The 17,677-nt window shown below is 45.2% G+C and overlaps 7 protein-coding genes across 7 annotated transcripts; 1 reads left to right on the top strand and 6 right to left on the bottom strand.

Annotated features, from left to right (window-relative positions):
* Nucleotides 1-3,570: 3,570 nt before the first annotated feature.
* Nucleotides 3,571-5,185, bottom strand: Pmar_PMAR014705 (glycerol kinase, putative; the record flags this gene model as incomplete). The annotated part of the gene is made up of 2 exons (XM_002771624.1): nucleotides 3,571-4,522; nucleotides 4,614-5,185. The coding sequence occupies 2 exons, from the start codon at nucleotides 5,183-5,185 to the stop codon at nucleotides 3,571-3,573; spliced, it is 1,524 nt and encodes a 507-aa protein (XP_002771670.1).
* A 339-nt stretch (nucleotides 5,186-5,524) lies between these two features.
* On the bottom strand, nucleotides 5,525-7,136 carry Pmar_PMAR014706 (glycerol kinase, putative; the record flags this gene model as incomplete). The annotated part of the gene is made up of 2 exons (XM_002771625.1): nucleotides 5,525-6,491; nucleotides 6,541-7,136. The coding sequence occupies 2 exons, from the start codon at nucleotides 7,134-7,136 to the stop codon at nucleotides 5,525-5,527; spliced, it is 1,563 nt and encodes a 520-aa protein (XP_002771671.1).
* Nucleotides 7,137-7,474: 338 nt separating this feature from the next.
* Nucleotides 7,475-8,149, bottom strand: Pmar_PMAR014707 (60S ribosomal protein L35a, putative; the record flags this gene model as incomplete). Its single annotated transcript, XM_002771626.1, has 3 exons — nucleotides 7,475-7,700; nucleotides 7,807-7,941; nucleotides 8,051-8,149. 3 exons carry the CDS (start codon nucleotides 8,147-8,149, stop codon nucleotides 7,572-7,574), a joined length of 363 nt encoding a protein of 120 aa, XP_002771672.1. The 3' UTR covers nucleotides 7,475-7,571.
* Nucleotides 8,150-8,787: 638 nt separating this feature from the next.
* Nucleotides 8,788-12,556, bottom strand: Pmar_PMAR014708 (hypothetical protein). The gene is made up of 20 exons (XM_002771627.1): nucleotides 12,322-12,556; nucleotides 12,133-12,277; nucleotides 11,988-12,055; nucleotides 11,810-11,941; nucleotides 11,634-11,749; nucleotides 11,497-11,574; nucleotides 11,339-11,450; nucleotides 11,190-11,287; nucleotides 10,840-11,140; nucleotides 10,573-10,791; nucleotides 10,416-10,526; nucleotides 10,286-10,352; nucleotides 10,061-10,241; nucleotides 9,942-10,007; nucleotides 9,778-9,888; nucleotides 9,669-9,731; nucleotides 9,497-9,623; nucleotides 9,273-9,442; nucleotides 9,086-9,227; nucleotides 8,788-9,039 (listed from the first exon to the last, which is right to left on the bottom strand). Exons 1-20 carry the CDS (start codon nucleotides 12,535-12,537, stop codon nucleotides 8,974-8,976), a joined length of 2,589 nt encoding a protein of 862 aa, XP_002771673.1. The 5' UTR covers nucleotides 12,538-12,556; the 3' UTR covers nucleotides 8,788-8,973.
* A 262-nt stretch (nucleotides 12,557-12,818) lies between these two features.
* Pmar_PMAR014709 (eukaryotic translation initiation factor 4E type, putative) lies at nucleotides 12,819-14,009 on the bottom strand. The gene is made up of 7 exons (XM_002771628.1): nucleotides 13,884-14,009; nucleotides 13,759-13,837; nucleotides 13,581-13,716; nucleotides 13,397-13,511; nucleotides 13,249-13,335; nucleotides 13,073-13,200; nucleotides 12,819-13,025 (listed from the first exon to the last, which is right to left on the bottom strand). The coding sequence occupies exons 1-7, from the start codon at nucleotides 13,991-13,993 to the stop codon at nucleotides 12,967-12,969; spliced, it is 714 nt and encodes a 237-aa protein (XP_002771674.1). The 5' UTR covers nucleotides 13,994-14,009; the 3' UTR covers nucleotides 12,819-12,966.
* Nucleotides 14,010-14,334: 325 nt separating this feature from the next.
* Pmar_PMAR014710 (hypothetical protein) lies at nucleotides 14,335-15,831 on the top strand (the record flags this gene model as incomplete). Its single annotated transcript, XM_002771629.1, has 4 exons — nucleotides 14,335-14,406; nucleotides 14,471-14,745; nucleotides 15,477-15,582; nucleotides 15,712-15,831. 4 exons carry the CDS (start codon nucleotides 14,335-14,337, stop codon nucleotides 15,829-15,831), a joined length of 573 nt encoding a protein of 190 aa, XP_002771675.1.
* On the bottom strand, nucleotides 15,807-16,803 carry Pmar_PMAR014711 (60S ribosomal protein L6, putative). The gene is made up of 4 exons (XM_002771630.1): nucleotides 16,718-16,803; nucleotides 16,321-16,529; nucleotides 16,060-16,273; nucleotides 15,807-15,990 (listed from the first exon to the last, which is right to left on the bottom strand). The coding sequence occupies exons 1-4, from the start codon at nucleotides 16,761-16,763 to the stop codon at nucleotides 15,884-15,886; spliced, it is 576 nt and encodes a 191-aa protein (XP_002771676.1). The 5' UTR covers nucleotides 16,764-16,803; the 3' UTR covers nucleotides 15,807-15,883.
* Nucleotides 16,804-17,677: the final 874 nt, after the last annotated feature.

Genomic DNA, 17,677 nt, shown 5'->3' on the forward strand with positions numbered 1-17,677 from the left:
GACAGTGAGGTTGGCGGCCGGAGGGCCTAAACACCATCGATCTCAGTGGACTTAGTCGAGTATGGTTACCCTCGAAAAGATCGAAGATATATGACTTGGCTGCGGAATCAGACGCAGGGATCTCGAATCGTTTTATGCAAAAGGGATGTTCAAGACATTCCAAGACTGATGCTCGTTCGGTCGTTCGCTTTACCAATAACCTGTACTGGGCGTAGACAAATAGCAATGGGAATTAGGTACTTGTTCTGTATCAAATCATAAAGGTCTTCATCGACCCACTTCAGACGGATGGGTACTCGGACTTGTGTAGTGTTACTCGCGAGCCAATCGAAGAATGCGACACTATCCCCAGTCCGGTCGTAAAGAGACACGTATTTGCTCTGTTACAATCATGATCCTCATAAGAAAGCATGGTAGTTACTTCAAGAGCAGGTTTAGCTAGGATTAAGTCCAATGCTGTGACACCAACTGACCATACGTCCATCATACGAGATATGCGCAGTGCCTCACTGCCATCGACCAGAGCCTGTTGAGAGACTGATAACCGATGGACCAATGATGATCTCATGGAATACCCTAGCGAATTCGGGTGCACAATACAGTGGCGTGAAGGATACTGTATTGTCGTCCAGATCTATTGTCGTTGACGCTGGTACCTAAATAATAGTCTTATGAATCCTGGATGGATATTGGTCTCGACCCTTACAGCTCCATCAACATCGATAAGCTTCCAATCATCTTCCACGCGCATGATATTCCCTGGTTTGATGTCCAAATGCACGAGGCCCTTTGCGTGTAAGATAGCTGTAATGGAGATGAGTGATCTTATCTGAATAGTGTATGCCGTATTGAATGCTCATGCTGTCTCTGTGAGGGACATGGTATATGGTATACCGTATATCTCACCACATGATGGACTTCCCACATCTCCATCGGGTCTCTAGCCTCCCGTCTATCGTTGAGGTAATCCTCCAGCGTATATGAGGCTAGTTCCAATACAACATAACAATGTCCATCTCGAGCAGGTGATGGATGTCCATCACAATCTTGACTGTAATCTAATAACTTCACCTAATGATGATGAGACGACATGATAACGGCATGCAAGACGATGGGTTGCTTCCCTACAAAGACTTTCCGTGGATCAAGCCTCGCTTGAGCGAGGAGCTCTTTGGCTTGGTTTGGATATTCTCCCTGCTCCTTGTGGATATCTGCTATTCTGAAGCTCTCTGTTGCTTTCCGGTGTACTTCATTCTTATGCAATGGTTCTTGCAGATGTTTGAGTATCTCTATCTGTTCGACGAGTGCGGCGACCAACAGCATCAGTAGTAGTAGCAGCTGATGCTGATGATGATAACGTGTGTTCAATACCTGTCTCTTGAACTTCCCATATACACTAGGTGAGTTGTCTATGTAGGTTTTGATTGCAACATCTCTCTTAAGCCGTTTATCAAATGCTTTCCTGACCACTGAGAACGATCCTTGCCCCAGGAAGTCAGTCCCTCTAACCAGATACCTATATAATACACAGCTTCTCATAGTACGGGGTATTCCCGGTAGTTTGCAGCCTTCATGCGTACAACGCGATAGTGAACACAGAGAACATTTACATGAATGATTTACCGGTCCATTATCGTGGTCTTCCAGCTCAATTCTCTGCCCAACCGTTTGAAATCATGCTCCCTCTCCAACAGAATGGACATATTTTGACCACGGAAATTACCCTGCGACACTGCAACGACTTACTTATTCTGTACACATCTCACTCTACCAGTCCCTCCCCGACGAAACCCGAGCTTCGGCAACAGAACCGTCCGACATGTATCGAAACTTACAATACATGTCGTCCCTGGCCGTTTCAACGGCTTACTTACACTCGCACGAAGTCGTAGAGAAAGGCGACCTTGCAGAGTAATTTGCTACGTATACTAAGCCCGTGAGGGCGAGCCCACAATCGGAGGGATAGGTGATGATGATGAATCATCATTGATGGTGAAGAGTGGATAGCCGATGAACAGTGAGCGTTGAGATAAGCACCCTCGTTATTTTCTTCACGGAAGCTTTAACAGTGCACGCCGTCATGTTCTGTGCTGGAACGAACCATATCCGCACTTGAGGCTTCGGCTTCCATACTCGTTTGTTTTACCTTCTCCTGGCTGACAAGGTCAACTCTGCCCTAGCATGTGAGTCGCACCAGTGACATTCCATTTAGTGATTTGTATTGACGCGAGTATTCGAAATCAATTCGGATAATGGTCTGATGCGGAGTGGAACTCTCGCTGTGGGAGTGTCGATGTAAGAGGGAGCTGACTAGCCGAGAGGGTGGTCGAAGGTAGAATATGGCTGCGAGGCTATCTTCAATGTGAATACAGGAATGTCACATCCCTCAGAATTTTCATATGGTCACCAACACATGTGGTTGAAGACGTGTATATTCTCCCGATCTGGCTATAATCATCGAAATCAGTTCCTCCCATACGATGATGCAGTTGAAGCGATCCATAACATCAGATGCCCAACGGACAAGGCAGCAGTGGTAATTTGAAACACAACACTGAGCACAAGGTTCTCCTGGTCAGTCTGCGACTAAATCGAGTATCCCATCAGCAGTTAATCCTCACAATGGTACAATCGCCAGCTGATTGGCAGCTGCTTTTCCAGGTAATCAACATTTCGCATGGTGCGATGATACCTGATAACATTTGATATGATGATCTCCATGGCCAGCTTCTCAAGTGCGGTGAGTTAATGATCCAAACTGCCGGGTAAACTGCCCGTCCAGGATAATCCTCGAGCAACTCCCTCCACTCAAGGACCTCGACGAGTACCCGAGATAATGGTCAGTGATGTACTGTTGTTGTAGGTGTCACAAACCCTCACAAACGTAACGAACCAACATCACCTTCACTAAGAGAGTTGATTCGCTCACGACTGCATCTACGCAGGGGACCGAGGGAGCAAGGTCCTTCGAACATCCACGGACGAGACATTACCTTGACAGGAAGAGATTCGAGTCTCTTTCGTAGCTCTACTTGCTGAGTGTACACGTTATATTCAAGGTAAGGTGACACTCGCCGAGGATATCCTCCTTGTACCACTTCGAAGCCACTTAGACACACAACAATAAGCAAGTTTGAAAATCCAAACTCGGGTGCGGAATGACACGGGAAATAAAAAAAAAGTCTAGCATGAAAATAATCACATGTTGTAAGCCCGTCGGAGAGCATTCATTCATCAAACAATGCGAGCTTTGTCGTCTTCGGGCAGAGGACAGTGCCTGATTTGAACGAAACGATAAAGAATAGTCTCACATCGAAACAGCGCCAAGATAATACCAGCGACAACACTACACAGGGGATCTCGATTGCATTCCCCAGAATATATGACGAGAGACTATTATCGTCTCGAGAAAGGTCGGTACGACACATCTGCACCGGAATGATGTCCCAGTGCCGATTACCATCCTGAGTCGCCTAAGTAGTCCTCATTATATACACCCTATGGGTTGAGATGCCTAGTGCTGCAAGTTACCGCATGCATTCCCGTGCTATCGATAAAGAATTCCCGAGCTTACTCTTCCAAGTTCAACGAACGTTGTAATGCATCATTCCATCTCCGCCTGACAGTCCCTCTCTGTGCCAATGCATCTGGGCGTGGTGTTATCTTCCTATGGCCACCAAGATTAGATATGAGACTCTGTAGAGGAACCTTATCCCAGAAGTGCACCGCCAATCCAGCAGCATAAGCAACCCCAAAAGAAGTGAACTCTATCAATTCAGCAGGGTATATGTCCTTCAATAGTGCATCAGCCTGCATCTGTAAGAACAATGCGTTCCTGGTCATACCACCATCGACATAGAACATCTCCAATGGGCGACCAATATGCTTTTCCATAGCTTCTACCACATCTAACACCTGAAGGGCCACTGCTTCCAACACTGCCCGACATATGTGGGCTTTCGTAGTCCCCAAGGTCATGCCAGTAATAACTGCCCGTGCATCAGGACGCCAATACGGTGCGAATAGACCAGTGAAGGCAGGTACGAAGGTGACCCCTCCGGTATTGGGAACTGTGAGGGCCAACTTCTCAATTTCATCAGGTGTCTCAATGAGTTGTAGTTTATCACACAACCATTGAACTGCCCGCCCAGTATTAGCAATCGAGCCTTCAAGTGCATAGTAGACATCACCACCCTCTCTTTGAAATGCCACCGTTGTGAGTATACCGAATGATGCTGGTACGATCTGTTGGCCTGTGTTGACCAACATGAAACAACCCTTACCAAGCGTCATCTTCCCTTGACCCTCCTGTATGCAACCATGACCGACCAATGCAGATTGTTGATCACCGAGTATAGCAGTAATAGGTACGTCACGCACTGCGGAGTGTAGTTGATGAGAGGACATGATACCAATGTATCCAGAGCTTGGCACAATCTTGGGAAGAGTCTCAAGTGGTATATTGAGCTCATGACAAACCTCTTCCGACCATGACAAGGTCTTAAGGTCCATCAACATATACCTGAAGGGGACCAGCAATCCACGACTTGACAATATCACGATACCACGCAGGTAATTGATGTACATGACGACATGCTGTACGACGAGCTCACCTTGATGCATTGGTAACATCAGTGACATGTATTCCACCATTATTATGTCCACCAGTTAGGTTATATGTAAGCCATGAATCGACTGTACCAAAAAGGCATCTTCCTTCCTTTACTGCATCACTAACTTCATCAACATTATCCAATAACCATCTTATCTTGAGTGCAGTAAAATAAGTGCTGATGGGCAATCCAGTAATATGACGGAATCTATCTTTACTACCATCCATGGTGAGAGCCTTTACAGTATCATAAGTCCTCAGATCCAACCATACAATAGCGTTATATAATGGTTTACCAGTTACCTTATCCCATGCTATAACTGTCTCACGCTGATTAGTTATACCAACTGCTGTTATACTACCATAGGGTACTATCAATTCTGCCACCTCGTTAACTGATTTAATTGTTGATTCTAATATAGCATATGGATCCTGTTCACACCATCCTGGATTAGGATATTTCTGTTCGAAGAAATACTGTCTAGAGTGAGCTAGCCTGGCATCTTTCGGGAAGAGAGCTGCCTTAGCCGAAGTCGTACCAACATTAATAGCAAGAACATACTCAGATGACATGTGCTGGGACGAGATACAATAGGATATGATAACTTTCAAAAATGTATAAAGAGTCTGGGAACAAACCGTACCAAGAGTAGGTTAACTCAGAACTTCGGTAGAAAATGGTCAAATCATTCAAGTACAAGATCACCATCCGATCAAAAAACTAATAGTAAGAAGGGGAACTACGATAACATTATTGCCTTGATCATGGGGCTATAGTTGGAAACTAAAAAATCACCTAGGGTAACCGTATCCCGATGGTTCTAGCAGATTGTCTGCTGTTGTTGTTATTCATCGGGTAGAGGGCAGTATCTGGTCAACACTCATTAGTATTAGCCCTACTAGTATGGTATCTTACTCCTCTAGACCTAAAGATCTTTGTAAGGCATCATTCCATCTTCTCATAATAGCCCTCTTCCGCTCTAATGCAGCTGGGTGAGGCTCCACCTTTCGATGGCCTCCTAGATTGACTATCAATTCCTGCAATGGTACTTTCCATAAATCTAAAGCTAGACCAGCAGCATAGGCAGCACCAAACGCAGTAGTCTCTGCCATCATAGCAGGGTATATATCCTTAGGTAAGAAGTCTGCCTGCATTTGCATCAATAGATTATTACTGGTCATACCACCATCAGCATAGAACTCCGATAATGGGTGTTCTAATTCTCGTTCCATAACCCTCACAACATCTACCACCTGTAATGCTACACCTTCCAGTACCGCCCTGCATATATGGGCCTTAGTAGTGCCCAAAGTCATGCCAGCAATTACAGCCCTAGCATCGGGACGCCAATGTGGAGTGAATAGACCAGAGAAGGCAGGTACTACAGTAACACCAGCTGTATTGGGTACTGTACTGGCCAATTCCTCTACCTCTGGTGCCGATTCTATTACACCCAGTTGATCGCGTAGCCATTGTACAGCTCTGCCAGCTATAGCTATCGAACCTTCCAATGCGTATTTCACAGGGCTTCCCTCTCGCTGGAATGCTACTGTGGTTAGGAGACCAAATGATGATTGTATAATCTTATCGCCGGTATTGGCTAGCATGAAGCATCCTGTGCCGTAGGTACACTTAGCCTGACCATCTTCTACACAACCATGGCCTAGTAACGCTGACTGTTGATCACCCAATATGGCTGTTATTGGTACATTAAGGAGAGAGGGATGTAACTCCAAGCCATGGTGTGATGGTGATTCAGCTATGGTACCAATATGTCCACAAGATGGTACTATATTGGGCAAGGTGTCGATAGGTATACCTAGCTCATTACAAATGTCTTCACACCATTCAAGCTTCGACAGGTCCATCAGCATGTATCTACATGGCAAGCCTAAAGTTGTGCAATGGCAACTGGCAGGACTCTCACCTTGATGCATTGGTAACATCAGTGACATGTATTCCACCATTATTATGTCCACCAGTTAGGTTATATGTAAGCCATGAATCGACTGTACCAAAAAGGCATCTTCCTTCCTTTACTGCATCACTAACTTCATCAACATTATCCAATAACCATCTTATCTTGAGTGCAGTAAAATAAGTGCTGATGGGCAATCCAGTAATATGACGGAATCTATCTTTACTACCATCCATGGTGAGAGCCTTTACAGTATCATAAGTCCTCAGATCCAACCATACAATAGCGTTATATAATGGTTTACCAGTTACCTTATCCCATGCTATAACTGTCTCACGCTGATTAGTTATACCAACTGCTGTTATACTACCATAGGGTACTATCAATTCTGCCACCTCGTTAACTGATTTAATTGTTGATTCTAATATAGCATATGGATCCTGTTCACACCATCCTGGATTAGGATATTTCTGTTCGAAAGGATAACCCTTTACGTGCAGCACCTGAGCATCATCTCCGAATATAATCGCCCGTGAAGAGGTAGTTCCCTGGTCTATAGCTAGAACATACTTTGCATGCTCATTACTACCACCAAGATTGGCCATGTTATAATCACAACGGGAATACAAACTGCCTGCGGCTCCAACTACTGACATCCTAACTCGAGTTTATAACGCACAAGCTGTTACACTTGGCAGTAAGATCGCTTACGAAGACTACAAAGAGCATAAGTTGAGATGTGGAATGTATGTTGTACCTTTTGCAAATCTCGCCTAATAGATAGAAGTTAAACCATAGCTCAACTTCATTGCAACGACACCGCAACAACTGCTTCACAGAATGTTCTGTAGAAGAGCATCAAGGCTTGAGCATCAGAATCCCCGAAAAACTGCTGATTTATACTTGACAACTCAATACATTATACTCATCATTTCCAAGTCTCGTCCTAGTCCATCAAAGTGTCTCGTCTTGCGGATGTAGAAGTGATATTATTAGATGTATTACACAACTACGATGGCATTGTCGTCATCAGCATCAACTTAGACACGAGAGGGGTAGAGCATGACACGGACCATAGAGCCGTAGGCCTTCGGGGGAAGGTTCTTCTTGAAGTTGCAACGGACAGTACCAGCGTTACCGTGAGCGCGCATAACCTTGCCCCACATGCACTGAAAGAAGGAACGGAATGAGAGTACAACATGCAAGCGAGCTGATATAGACCAATCTAGAATCCATAGTATACTATGAGCTGCGATTAGGATGCCCTGTTATTACTCGGAACTTGGAGCCGTTCTTGACTGTGTTGGTCTTGAAGACGTAGGCGATACGCTTGCCAAGGTAGAAATCGACATCCTCAGTGCAGTGGACACCCTCGATCTTCACCAAAGCCTGGTTCATATGAGTGTTGCACTGAAAACAAAGAACAAGCATGATGGCAATAAGACCCACGGCGTCTAAGTTGGCATGCAGAAATATTCTCAAACCGCGTCGTAGAAGTGGTATTACGAGATCGTATTACCTTGGAACGCTTGGGTCCCATGAGCACACCCTTGGAGTAAAGGCGTACGGGCTGCTTGGTGCGGCGGCCACCCTTTGCTTGGAAACGCTTCTCGGGCATCGTTGGAGACTCTATAGGACACTACTGATACCACGCTACTAGGGCTGATCGATTATCGGGCGAGCGAGAATGTGGCGCAGAGTTATCTCCTCCTTGGCGACTTCAACAACTACCATGTATTGACGACGTGTTTACAATGAGCGCCATCTGCAATATGGTGGTGTGTCAAGTGTTGGCACGTTGTCTACACAGGTTGGGGTATACTACCACTACAAAACCACACACAGTGCTTCACCAGGAAACTGAACCCCTTCTTCCCCAAGAGAATGGTGAGAACGGCAAATCGATATATAGGGTTAGGATGTGGAGACCATACCTTCAACATAAGCCTGATCATCATCTTACCTTATTGAAGTGAAGCGGGATGAAGAATCTCCCGTAACCCCGTATTGCTTGGGTCGATGCTAGATACCAACTCTATAATGATTTACTAAATGCATGTTGAACAACAGAGATGAGAGCTTCAACGGGAACATAGTTAATTTAGAGTTATCGAGTTCTACATTGCATTGTACTGTCATTGGTACATGTTGACGAGCACAAGATGTTCTACGTGGGGGCGTTAATATTGGCTCCACTACTGATTGATCAAGGACAACTCGAAACTGGTAATGAAGGAAATAAGTTCCATTGCAAATGCAATTCGCACAACAGGGAGGATAATACTAGAACACAGGGAAGAAGCGGTTGAGCGTAATACTGATATGATGCTCGATACGTCGTTTGACACTGGTCTCGGGTCATCTTCAATCAAGTATTCGCTCATCACTGCTTCTGATGCTGCTCCAATCATCATGATTATCACTATTCATAGAGACTTCCTCCTACGACACACTGACCAAGCTTATCGTCCACACATTACCGATCAGCCAGGATGCGTTTCCTGATACCTAACGGTAAGGATTGCTGATATCATACTGCTGCTATAGGACTTACTGTTATTGTATTGTTGGAAGGAGTTGTTGTTGATGATGATGATCTAAGCCTGAATGTACTGAGATCTACACTATTGAGCCCCATCGCCATAGCCTCATCAATCCTCAATCTAACCGATACTCTGTCATCGGGATGTATCAACCTGTACAGGGATATCTATGGTATTTCGCTCATATACAATGATTACTTGTAAATATTAACTCCAGCAGGACTGAAGCCGATGAGTTTCTCCAAACCATTACTTGCTCCACCACATATACCAGTGAGAAGATCGGCTACAGCAATGTGTACCCCTCCAGTAGATGCCTGATTGAGGATATCCTCTATACTTGCAATATTCTTCTGTGTTATATCATCCTGTACAAGAGATACCATCATAATGTCTAGTACTACCATCAGAGGTTATATTACCAGTGAGAAGGATAACCCTGCACCTTGGAGAGTATCCCCGTTGGAGATACTAGTTGATGATTGTGACGATGTCGAATGTAGGAAATCAATGGCTGTTGCATTGCCGTTGGAGCCGCCGCTGTGGCCACTAATAATAATGGTGGTATATAACACCTCTGAGTAGCAGTATTACCCAATAGAAGGGACCCCCAGCTGAGATAGCCGTAATGGTGCTGAATTCTCTACCCATACATATCTAAAGCTCGACTACATATGATGTAAGATAGCCTCCTTAGACGTACTTAGACTCCGCCTTAGTACCCTGCTTATGTACTTGTGGTACTGCTCCTAAGAAGTCTCTCATTCTCTTATACCCTAGACGCTCATATACCATCGGGTCACTGGCGAAGTATCTTCCAAGGGGCACTGGGGAGTGCGGTAAGGCTAGTAGTACTATCACTACTACCTATTCTTGAATAATGATACGAATACTGATGCTTCTATCTGATAATGTTCACAGGAGAACATGTATCTATGACAATGTGCGAGAGTCGCACTGCGACTTGATATGAATATTGCTGCTACCTAAGCTTGTCTATAACATCCTCAGGTATGAGCTGTGGTAGTGTGAGATGCTTCAGTTCAGCTTCCTCATCATCATCATCATCCTTATCAAACTCTCCTTTAACCATAGAATCCTCTTTTCCATCTCGTTCATGAGTCTTGTTGAGACCAAGTGATGCTGTCGAGGTGTGATGACCACCACCTGATACAAGGACACTATAAAGTGGCACAGGCACTCAGGTTTACCGCCTGATTTACGAGCATTGGCCTCTCGTATAAATAAATCAAACTCAAATACATCAGTGAGGCGTATCTGATGATTATGCAACCCTACCTTACAAATAACAACAAGGGGAACTGCTAGCAGCAGCATTACCGTCATCTGGAATTTCTCCCCAACAACTTGCAGACCTTTGATGTCCTCTAGGAAGTCTCTCAGTTTTCCAAAACCGAACTCGCGATAGCGAACTGTGCGTCCACAACGGACCTGTATATACTTCTACCATCCTCACGATCTATAATATTGGGATTACCTTGCATAAATTGTTCACTTGATTGACGAGTATACCTTGGCCAGCCAATAACTCGTTTTTGAAGCAATGGATGAACAATAATTGTTCTCTAGCCAAAGACGAATCATCATCATCACCATGTTGGGGAACATCGGCATCATGCTTGGGCACGCTGCCCGGTGCTTCTGCTACTTTTGATCTTGCTGTTGCTGCAGGCGATGGAGAGGGAATAGATAGAGCCTGACTTATATCGTATTGCACTATCCGCGTGGGGATGATCCCGATTACTCCTTCTCCAGCCGAAGCATTGCTACTGTCGACACTAGGGCGTGCATTGACCACTGATGTCTGGTTCAGTTCACCAAGAGCACGAAGCTCTATTCTTGCTCGTGTCTGTTTGCTGGTACCGTCACCATACTGTTGCCCACAGCACTCTGGCCATAGTGGGCATCGAGGCATATGGTATAGCAGTAGTGGAGTAGTAGTAGCAGTATGGTCCACAGAAGCTGTATCTCTAGCTATGCATCTCTGTAGCAACCATATCAACAGACCCATAGGAGCGGCGGACATACTCGCATCATGAGAGGACCTATATGAATAGATATCATCAACCTCTCTATCCACTATCAATCAACTACTTTTTAGCCAGCAGGGCCAGACGGAAGGGGCTCGACTCTTCCTCTTCTGCTGCTACCGTAGTTTCCTTGGCCATATGATAGAAGGAATTAACAGATTCCTGAGTCGAATGGTTAACGTTACTTACCACCAATTGTAATACAGTGCTCACCAATAACTGGTCATCTACTGTATGGAGTACATGTAGATCGTCGGACTGCATATACTTCTGTGGATAACATGTGAAAACTGTTTTAGTATTAGTAGCATCTCCATTGGTAGAACTGAATAGATGATCAGTCTAACGATATAGGCAACCAATCCTACTACCTTTGAGAAGAGAGCTGGTGATGAGGCAAAAGGATAACATCACCAGATACGATCAAACGGCCATCCTCTACACCGAACCTAGACATTGAGCATAGGGACTGAGATGGTGTTGATGATGCTACTAGTACTACTACTACTTGGCACAAGTGAGTATGTCATTGGTAGTGATGTGACGCAATGAGAATGCCACATGAAGACATATGGATATGTTACCAATAGAGGGATAAATATGTTCCGTGAGGAGGTATCTTACCTGATGATGATGATGATGAAGCAATATGATGCACATGAATGCGATAAGCCCAGGTATTACCGATACTATTATCTGCTCTACACATAACAAGCTACAGACTGGCAGATACAGCTTGGTGGAGTGCTCCAACTCCATTCCCTGATCGTTAGGAATGTTGCCTTCAATGGTGGAGATGTTTGGGTTATGCAACTCCTGAAGCATGGGATTGTCGGGTATGCAGTCTACAAACCTATCTCACCAAGCATCTCGTTAATACCCCGCTGGAGGTCTCTTGATGCGATTCGTGTAGCTCCCGCCTGGCTTGGCCTAAGCATATCTTAATTAAACCCGATCCACGAGTCGGCAACCCCTTGGTAGCACGAAACTCCAACCGCTACTATTACCAGGATCGGCAAGACGATGAGAAACAGCGTAGCGTATCAGTTCAGACTCTGTGGGTAGGAGGTTTGCATCCCGATATGCTGCTTCGAATGCGTAGGGTATCCATGAGTGGATCATACCTCCCGAATGATGACCACTGTACGATACCTAACAACAAGCCTCAGTGTACATCAGGCTCCTCCAGATACTACCAGCCAGTGCCGCTCCTGTGTAGTAGAGGGATCTTTCAATGGGACACAATACAGAGGGTTCATCTCCAGTATAGGGAAAGCTCTCTCGATGAGCCGTCGCAAGGAATCGACCTCAGCCTGTAAATGAGCAACATCGGTCGAAGTTGGTGTTGTTGTCGTGGGCTGGTTTGGCGGGTGTAGCCCTTGAGATTGGGTGGAGTGAGGTGTGGTATCCATCCAATAATGATACAGTACTGAGAGAAACGAGAATGATATTAATTATCGCCGTAACTCTGGATTCTTTGAAAGTTCGGGCCTCTGGGCAAACCAAGCGTGCGGGGCAAGCCAGACTGCTTCCGAGGGCCCTGGGGGAATGCCTAATTCCCCTATCCCTGAGTACTTTCTATTCACTGCTCGGGATAACATCAACGATCTGTCAATTTATCGACGGAAGGTTGACGAGATTCCAATGGTGGTGAGGGAACGACCATGATTGGTACTAGACTCAAGCCTTTGTGGATAGAGACGGTTAGGAAGATTGCGAGTGGCCGAAGGATAGAGTTGTTGCGATAATCGGTATACAAATAATACCGTAGATAATAACAGCATACCGTCGATGTCGATGAATATTATCTGATAACCCCTCTAGCAAGTAGGTCTCAAATCTCAATGCTTTCCACCATGAGATTTGAGATCGTATTTAGGTGAGTTAGTACTAATAGTGCCTGGGGGGATGAGAGCTTGACCCACTAACCATATTGACTAGTACTACCATCAAGCTTGGTGCAAATACACTCCTGAATACCCTTGGTGAGCTCGTCAACCTTCTCCGTATCCGCCATGTTGGTAAACCATACTTCTATCCTCACAGATCCTTGAGGAGGTCCTCGCTTCGTGTACCTAATTAGATACCACTGCTAGTCAAACGAGTTGTTTTGGCATTATTACAGCTTATCACAGAGACGCAAGCCAGTGATCATGTCAGGATATGGTAATGTGTTGCCAATGACTCCCAATACTATGTTGTTCCAATATCTACAATATAAAAGCCACAATGATGAGTTAATGTTATTAATGGCTTGCTGTAATATATTACTCGTCAATCTGTTTACCACCAACATTAGGGCCGAGGGAGAACTGAAGATGGCCACCAATCGCATTGAGAGGATCCTCCCATTCAGGTTTGATACCATCACGGAAGACCATCATGCCTATATAAGGAATAGTTTCGATGTCAATAGTCCCTACCACAATAAACTCTATGTATCACACAATATTACTCTCGACGACTCTTAAAGAGCCATCATCCCCTTCCCTCACAAAGCGGCACCCTCCAGCCTCAGACAACAGCTCACTAGGCTGGGGTACATGTCGCCAATATCGCCAAAACTCCCCGACAGTACCAAACGTGCATACCTGATATCAATACTACACCAATATCATGCTATGAAGTATTGCCTGTCTTGATAGATCTTTCCATTCAGCAGCACTAGCCTTCTGGTTGGGCTGTAGTTGCTCCCAGAGTACCCACTTATACCTACGGGGGATAAGCTCTATTACATCCCTCTTTTACTGCATGGTACATTAGCTTCCTATCCTCTTCATAATCAATATCATCATCTGCTGCTGCGTCTTCTGTTAATTTACGAGTGAAATCCTCGTCTACTAGAGAGAAGTATGGGACTGTCGCCATGATGATGACAGCTACAACGAACGCGAATGACTTTGAGACGGACAATTCTTGAAGACTTGTCACGACTCAAGAGATCTCAACTCATTCATCTGGCGTGTGTTGTCATCATCACATGACAAGACCCTATAATCGTCATATAACCGGCATACGAGGTGGAGGGGCGTCAGGATCACGCTCTTCCTATGATGATGCATCATCTATTGAAGAACATTCTGATTCATCATCACCAAGTGAGCGGATGTAATAACGAGATGGCTAAGGCATTATGCCATACGGCCCTTCGTATCAGCTACATCTCCGCTGATTCAAGGGACCATACAGCTACACAAACGGTACGATTAATGGAAGAGTTCACCATAGGACTACGGGATGGTGGTGCTCCTTCCTTGCTCGCCAATCTCAGTGAATCAGAGGTCATAATACCACTGTACCGCGTAGAGTGTCATCGTTGATGATAGTGATGGTACATGATGTCAGATTGCGGATGTCTATGATACGTACAAGTATGCCTGTAGTGATGATACCGATAAAGTGATGGAACTCTTGAGAACAAAGGAATGGTGTAGGGCTGCGGTTGATCATAAGCATCCACCACAAGGGAATACACTATTACACGTGGCAGCAGAAGAATCTAATACAGAGCTAGTTAGACTGCTACTCGAAGAGGCCCATGCTAGCCCTTTTACGACCAATGATTTTGGACTAGAGCCTAGCTCTATGGCTGGTCCCAACACTGATGTAAAGAGCAACGAGTACAACGAATTCCTACGTATTATCCTTCAGGCATTCAGACTACTCGTCGCAGCGGAAGATCGATTGTCAGGTGGTGAAAGGAAGGTTATTAAGCGTGGAGCCGTGAAGGAAGGATTGTTCAATATTATATAGATTTCCCATATCTCCACAGGAGTCAAACTAATGCTGCTTAGATTATTGCACCTCGTAGTGTTGTAAACCGAGGGGGCATTAAAGCTCCATGACGCTCCTCCTTACATTCATGTTATACCTACTATACATTTGTTGGATTAGTTAATGAACAGGAGGCCAGTGTACACTACCATAAACACTCAGGTTTTACATTTTGCCGTTTCTACCGTAACAGTGTTCTACGACATTGTTGGAGAGGTAATGCTGTACTTTCACCACCAATTAAGGATTACTTCACTCGATAGCCCAAACGTCAGTGGATTGCGGAAAACAAGATGCAGTATGATGATTCTCACCTCATTCTCACTGTACAACATATCACTAGATTTTACAGGCACATTTCTTACCACACTAGAACTAAGGCATATCATAGCAGCCGAGTGTTATCATCTTGCTAACAATAGTCCCTATGGTCGAACATGAGAGATGGAGGAGGCCTTCTCGGGTTACACTAGTAGTCTCTAGTGATATTCTGGAACACATATCATCATAACCTACTAGGGTATGACGATATGCGATCTATGATGATACATTATCCCTCGTTGGTACCCATTATTAGGCGAGTGACCAACAGTCAACTCGACGACTTGAGCGCCGTCACGTTAAGCATCCTTGTTATCATGGAGAGCTCCCTCATTCGAGCTGCCCATCATGTATCTTCGACGGTACTAAACTGATTACATCCCACTTTATACCGCACTGATTGAGGGACAAGCCTACTATTCAGCGAGGGACAAACCAAATGTCAAATCAGAACGAGTTAGAGCAGAAGTTTACTGAGAACCCATTAATAGTTCTGGGGAGCTCCCCAGCAAGGTAATATACCACTATCTCCCCGATTGATCGTCATACTATTAACAAAAGACATATTGTACTCACAGAAGCTCTCCTCCGACGCTGGTGGCCAGAAATAATCCACAGCAGAGATGTTGTTAGCATTGCTGCTATTCAAGCCATTGCTACTGTTTACTCTTCCAATTGGTCAATCACACCCGACTCAGTCACATAGATACCATCCAAGAACTTACGGATATCCTTGTGGCGGACAAGAGTCGATTGGTGGATGAGAGCAGCTGAAACAATAAAAAGGGTATTGAGCATTGACTCCACTGGGTGACTAATACTCTAATTCTGATTATTACCAGAGCGGGAGACAAGCTCCAAGTCGGCACCCTCAACAATGACCTCATCCTTAACATCATCGGACTTCCTCACGGAGACACCGGGCATCATGTCGACAGTACGTACAACCTTCTCACCCAAGAAGTTACGGATCTCGATAGTGGAACCGTCGTTGGTGATGTTGGAGTTGATAGGGAAATGTGCGTACACGAAACGGAGCTTGTACTGGTATCTCTGAAAAGGAACGGAGATAATTGTAAAAAGGGCTCAGCGGCTCTCACCTGACGGACACCGGTGATCATGTTCTCGATATGAGAGCAAACAGTGCGGATGCAAGCCTTGTTCTTGGTAAGACCGAACCACATCTCGACAGTGATCTTCCTGCCATCCTCGACAAGCTTCATGTCAACAGGGATATGACGGAAAGTTCGCTCGAGCTTGCCGTACTTGCCCGAGACAACGATATGACGGGACTTAAGAGTCACCTTGACTGAAGAAAGAGCAATAATGGACTCTTATTTAAAGATCTCTGATGATAGGATGGCCTGTGTGATCATCAATTATTAGTCTATAATCGAGAGCTACATTAATACCTATGGGCGACTCCCATATACTCACATCCTCATTGTATCTCAGAGATAAGGACCGCAACGCCCTACAGAATCCAACCCGTACTACCATCCTCAGGAATCTGAATGTCGATCTGAGAGTGGATAGTCTTCATGAGGCCTGATGCTTCTGTACCAACGCGGCTTCGGGCGCTTGATAAGGGGTTTACGATATCCAATCGATCAGCTACGGGCGAGCGAGATTTACGCAGGCGCAAAATTCACAGGTTTCGCAGTGGTCCGGTAATGTCATGGTTAGGCTGTGTTAACGTTTTGCTATCGTTCATAACTGCTGGTGAAGACTACGGCATATTTGTCGCCTCACGAGGAAGTACTCGCTTTGGCCGCTACATGATGATAGAGTCGAACAGTGCGAGTTCTTCGATGTGTGGTAGGTGTCGGCCAGCACCAGTTGCACTAAGTTTGCCTCGAATGTTACATGCTTGGTATCAATCATGAGGCGTTGGTATGTATTTTCCTGGTACAACTGCTTTCACACGGGACGACATTATTGGTTCAAATGCATCAATTACGTTCAGGGGCCTTTAACGTCTTCACGAACGTAGTATCGAGTCACTTCCAATAGAACAAACACAACTTTACGTGAAGCCAGAAATGGGCGTATTTCAATCACGATGGTAACACAAGTTGCTACGATATGTAGCCTACATAATGTAGGGGAAGACCGACACAGGGTAGAAAAGAATCAAAGAGACACTCTGCTAGAGATCTCTACAAGGTTTAACAACCACTTAGATGGTGGCGATTTTCCAACAGCTTATGCCTTACTGCTCAGCGATGGTGCTGCGGCACGAAATCGGCTCACACTATCTGGGTTGTCACTCACTCAATGATTAGCGACTTTGTCATAGTCATTATATTGCCGCGCACCATCGTTCTTGTTGTCATCAGTATCCCGACGGCTACGGTGCTTCACGACTCGTGGTTCGGTTACTGGTCCAAGCATACTCATTGATTGAGTTCTACGCATCCCATTAGGGCGACCCGAGTAGCACGGCATGAACGCTCG

The sequence above is a fragment of the Perkinsus marinus genome (genome assembly GCF_000006405.1).
Source record: "Perkinsus marinus ATCC 50983 genomic scaffold scf_1104296962766, whole genome shotgun sequence".
Lineage (NCBI taxonomy): Eukaryota > Perkinsozoa > Perkinsida > Perkinsidae > Perkinsus > Perkinsus marinus.